Source organism: Panicum virgatum, chromosome 1N, assembly GCF_016808335.1.
Source record: "Panicum virgatum strain AP13 chromosome 1N, P.virgatum_v5, whole genome shotgun sequence".
NCBI classification, from domain to species: Eukaryota; Viridiplantae; Streptophyta; class Magnoliopsida; order Poales; family Poaceae; genus Panicum; species Panicum virgatum.
The window spans coordinates 44,642,297-44,647,587 of record NC_053145.1 but is presented as its reverse complement, the minus strand read 5'-3'; the positions used below and the strand labels follow the sequence as shown (position 1 = coordinate 44,647,587).

Below are 5,291 nucleotides of genomic sequence, written 5' to 3'. Positions count from 1 at the left end.
GTCCGCTACTTCCGCTAAAGATGTAGCCAAAAGAAATAAAGAATCAATATAACTAGGGTGGACCATAGACAAAGCATTACGGGCACAATTAGGCAGTCAAGAGACGTGTTGAGTCTATTTTAGAATGTTAGACCAATGATGCTTCTAATTTTATATGTATTATGGACGTATGACTATGAAAAATTTGTTGAAATTGGTTGCATTACTGATGTTATTGGCCACATTATGCATATATTTTTTTGCAAACCGCTAAATGAATAGCTCCGCTATAGCTTTCGCTATAGCTCTCTTAGCTTTTTGAAAGGGCTTCCGCTAAACGTCTTATCCCGCGATTTTATACCTTGATCACCAGCCAAATCTCCTCCTCGATCATCCTGTTCGGCTGGTGGAAAAAGCCGGTTGATTCAATAATATTCTGTGAAAGAGAATAAGCCGGAATAAGCCGAAAGGAGACAAGCCAGAATAAGATGATGAAACATCACCAAAATACACATGTATTCATGAGAAGGCAGTGTCAATCTGATTCCTCTGGAATCAAGAAGAAGGCTCTTGGGCCACCTGATCGAGGAAGCATCAGAAACTAGGATGGAGGAGCTACATATAAGATTCGATAACAATGCAATGGACTAGACAATCCTTGAGGTAATGGAGTAACAAAACTTGGATTGGACATCCACGAAGTCATTTTGTGGTGCAAGTCCTAATAATTTTTTGCTGCAAATTGTATTAACTACGAGTTATACTCTGGTTCTCTACAAATTTTGGGTTGGATCAAGAGAGTGCTCGGGTAATAATCATCTACACCATAATTCTTTCTCGGGGCTTTTTGTGAATTGTCAATCACAATATATCAAAAAAACTCGACCTGCGAGGGGCTAGCCGTCCCCCGAGCATTCTTATAAGGCCGAGAAACCCCCCGAACCCCGGCTCTTTCTGACCTTGGGTCTGGTGCCATTTCCTGGAACCGTTACCTGGGCCGGGACCGTTACCCACTGGGCCGGGAAACCGTGACGCCAGGCCGGGCCAGGCTGACTACACAGCCCAAGCTATCAGGAGCACAACGAGGGGTTTTTTTTTGCCACAGGCGGGGAAATTCGCCCCGGTGGGGGTTCGAACCCCCCACCTGTGGAGTGCCGCCGGTTGCTTCGCACCACTCGGGCTAACAACCTTAGACTCAATCACAATATATCACAGCTATCATTTTATAGATGAGATGGTTGTATAAATTTGGTATTATGCTCCTCATGGGGAAGCATACTATGAAATTGTGCCACCTCATCAAACCAGTGTAACTTAAACCGGTATTAACACAGCATGGCAATTTCACAACCGATAGGAAGTTACGAGTAGTGTTTTATCATGCTATTCACTACTGTTGGTAGTTCCAACAGTGTATGCATGGAGTCCCGATTATGAAATTTTAAATTATGCATCCACATGAGCGCCACATTCTTGTACATTCACCTATAGTTTATGGAGCCAAAATTCTTTTGTACTGCTGCCAGGAAAAAAAAACTGTACACAAAACTTGAGAATATGAAACCAAACTTTATATCCCATGGTTCTTTATTACACCAGCTTACGCTATTCCTTTATTGTTCCTTTTTTTTGAACACGTCAGATAATCCTTGGTGGTGCTAGTCACAATCTACATTTGCTAGGATCCATGACAAATTTTATTGCAGAGAGGTTTGAACGAAACTGCACAGTCTCAGCCATTATCTGCAGTTTCCTTATATGCATGGACACCCTCTACCCTGCCTCTATCACGAAGCATGTGGCACCCAACCCTTATGGTCAGTTCCTTAGGCATGTTGAGCACAAGATCTTCAGCACATGCGAGAGAGGTGTTGGATGCATAGGCTCCTACATTCTTAATGTGCGAACAGCAGTAGGCAATAGTGACTGGCATTCTTTGGGCCAATGAAAACAATAGGGTGATCTTGATCAATGTATATTTGCCTCCAAAAATATTGAATTACACAATCGTTGTTCCCCCTATTTATTAGGAGTGATGCTCATTTCACAGAAGTACAATATAAAAAAATCCAATGATCCAGAAATTTAAATGGTTTAGCAACTCAAGATGATACGCAATACTTAAGACATGACACGACGAACGATGTCAACGACCTTCGACATACACACACAAGCAAGCACCAGAACTCAAATCAACCTGACCTGATGACAAGAGACATGCATATAGAGCATGCACAATCCTCAAACCTTGAAACAGTGAAGGCAAATTAATTAAACTAGCTGCGTTACTCTAACAGCTTCAGTCTAGAAGGGCAGCAAAGCTGAGCAGATTGATGGGAACTGACGCAGCTTAAGACTCTGTTGAGGCCCTGATGGTGATGCTGGTCTAGTTAGAGAGCCACACCATGATCTCCGACACCGCCAGCTTGTATATGTCCTCCGCCGATTGGTTTTCACCACCAGCTCCATTCACCTGTATTTTTAAGAACGGACAAATGTTAGTGTGCTAGCTTAAGCATTTCCTTATGCATTCAAGATCGGTGCTACAAAATTGTTATAAAAGGATAAATTATCAAGAAAGCACTTATGTATGGTGACTTGCTGTCATTGTTCTACAAACATATGTAAGTAAATATGTGCTGCTTCAATTGTAGGCCGTGCACGATGTCTACAGTGGCACTTATTTGTGATTAGCATAGTTTGTGATATCCAGTATACTACTACTACCCAACAGATCAGCTCTAGAAGTTAGTTTCCCATAAAAATACAAACTGCAACAAAAATAGACATCTAATGTCAGAGTATTTTCTACTGTTACAAAACCAAGCAACCTCAATCTATGACAACATTGGCAAACTGGCATCTTTGGTTAAAAGGATTAGACAACAAGGCAGAGTAATGGTATCTATTGATTAGTTTAGCTGGATTCATTTTGATTGGTATGATGATCACCTTCCCCGATTAAATACGACCGAATAGATCTTTAACGTACTACTTTCTTACCGTTACCAAAAACAACATGTGACCTCAACTCGTGCAAGCTGTTTGTTACCAACCTCTTTGGCGAAAAGGTTAAGATAAAATAAGGTAGAGTAACGGTATGTCACTTTTAGCTTATCAAGATTTATTGTTATCCATATTTGGATCACCCTTTTCTATTAGAGTGTGACAAAGTAGAGCTCTAACATACTATTTCGTTACGGTTACTAGAACTACGAAGCCTCAACACGTGAACATTTATTGAAAACCGACATCCATTCATCAACACGTGCCAACTAATTTAGCTAGATTGAGTTCAGTTATTACTTCAATTCCAATCTAGATCCCTTTTTGTCGGATTCACATTCCCGCCTCGGCCTCCGATTCAACGGTAAAAAGGTCATTTTCAAGTTCAAATATTTGAAAAAATATGTGCTCTTTTTTAAAAAGTAAAGTCACACTACCATCAATTCAAGTGAAATATATCCTATTGGGTTTGTTCATATAGTTGAGGATAAGATCCAATAATCCCTCATATCAGGATGGAAAACAAAAGTGATTTTAGTGGTCCCTCGAGTGTGATGGCCTGATGGTGGGGGTGAGTTCCTGCCTATCCAAATAGCTGATTTGCTATAACATGAGGCGAAGAAGAGATTGTCCCCAATGGATACCGATCAACCGATTCCCCACTGGTCATGGTTTATCATCAGAACGTGCGAGCTGCAACTGCAAGTACATGTACATCTGCCCGAACAATGAAACCCAACATCATGAGCTAGTAGGGAGGGTCGTACTTACACGGGTATTGATGTTGAAGAAGCTCTGGGCGTCGTCGGCCCCAACCTGAATCGAGATCACGTCGATCCCATGCTTGCTCAGCACGGACAGCACCATTGTCAGCACACCGCGCTGCCGCGGAACGCACACGTTGATGACCGCCTCGTTGTTCAGCACACTCAGCACGACATTCGGTGTGGACCAGGTCTGGAACCCGACCGGCCCCGCCGCCGCAGGTTGCTGCCGAGGCACGGGGTCCCAGCCGTCCGACAGGGCCGCCAGCCCGTGCGCGGTGCGCGGCACTGAGAAAGAGGACGCCCCGCCGGCGGCAGCCTCAGCGGTGGCCTGCCGCGCAAGTGCTTGCTCCAGCTTCTTCTTCTCCAGCTGGGCTTTGGTCTCCTCTAGGGTCTTGATGAAGTTGATCGTCTCTCCGATCAGGGTCGCCTTGCCAACCTGATAGAACAATTAACAGATCACATCACACGACCCACTACGTCAGCTCCTGATCTCCTCCTAGGCTAGCAAACTCCAAGCCCTAGCAAACGCATAGGATCGAGCCTCACCTTATTGGAGACGTGGGGCATCAGCTCATGCAGGGTGTTGAACTTATCCTTCATCCGCCTCCGACGCTCTCGCTCCATGATGATGTGCACCTTGAGCTCGCCGTCGTCGACAGCAGCCAAGGTGCTCTTACCCTTGTTTGAGGTGGAGCCGTCTCCAGCAGCGGCGGCGGCGGCTGCGCCAGTTGCCAAGTGCTTACCTTCGGATGTGCCGGAGTCGGCCTTGCCGCCACCGGCCGAGCCATCTCCACCTTGGATGGCAGCATTCGGGACGACGTCCTTCCCCTCGTGGCCATCCATGCCCACCGGGCTGGCGATCCTGGATCCACGGTTGTCGTCGTCGCTCTCGTTCTTAGCAGGACCCAGGAAGGTCAAGGTCGTCGGTGGCACGAAGCTGCGCTCGTCGGAGGCGGTGGTGTCCTGGTGACCGTCTTGAGCCATAGGGCAAAGGTTTGGAGGAATTGGATGAGATGGAGAGGGAAGGCGAAATGTGATTTTGGGAGAGGAATACAGGAGTGTAGTGCCTGTATTTGTAGGATGGGAAACTTACCACATGATGTGGTGTTTTCTGATTTTTTTAATTCACTTTACCACATGATGTGGTGTTTTCTGATTTTTTTTAATTCACTTCAACTGGTCAGAGATGCCTGCAGAACAGACAAATTACAGCGCAAAAACATGTGTAACGTCTCCGGGCTCGGGGCCGATTAGCTGTAAATGTGCAACTCTAAAAAAATGATTTACACAGCAAGAAAACTATGGGGCCAAACGGAGTGTTTTCTGCATGACGACCTCAACTCCAAATGCTCACTCAGTATTATAGATAAATCAGCAATAATGATTGCTACCCCAGAATACTAGGCTATGTTTTTAAGTACTACTTCCTTTCACACCTAATATCATGTAATTTACTCTACTTAGTTATTACTTGCCAAAGTTTCTATGAACTTCCTATATAATCTCAAGATGTGACTGATTCTGCGGCTAAATTTTTCG

General features: G+C 44.7%; 1 protein-coding gene across 1 annotated transcript; it reads right to left on the bottom strand.

Moving 5' to 3' along the window:
- Positions 1-2,041: 2,041 nt before the first annotated feature.
- Positions 2,042-4,777, bottom strand: LOC120654106 (transcription factor bHLH95-like). The gene is made up of 3 exons (XM_039931678.1): positions 4,299-4,777; positions 3,757-4,188; positions 2,042-2,452 (listed from the first exon to the last, which is right to left on the bottom strand). The coding sequence occupies exons 1-3, from the start codon at positions 4,734-4,736 to the stop codon at positions 2,366-2,368; spliced, it is 957 nt and encodes a 318-aa protein (XP_039787612.1). The 5' UTR covers positions 4,737-4,777; the 3' UTR covers positions 2,042-2,365.
- Between the last annotated feature and the right edge of the window lie 514 nt (positions 4,778-5,291).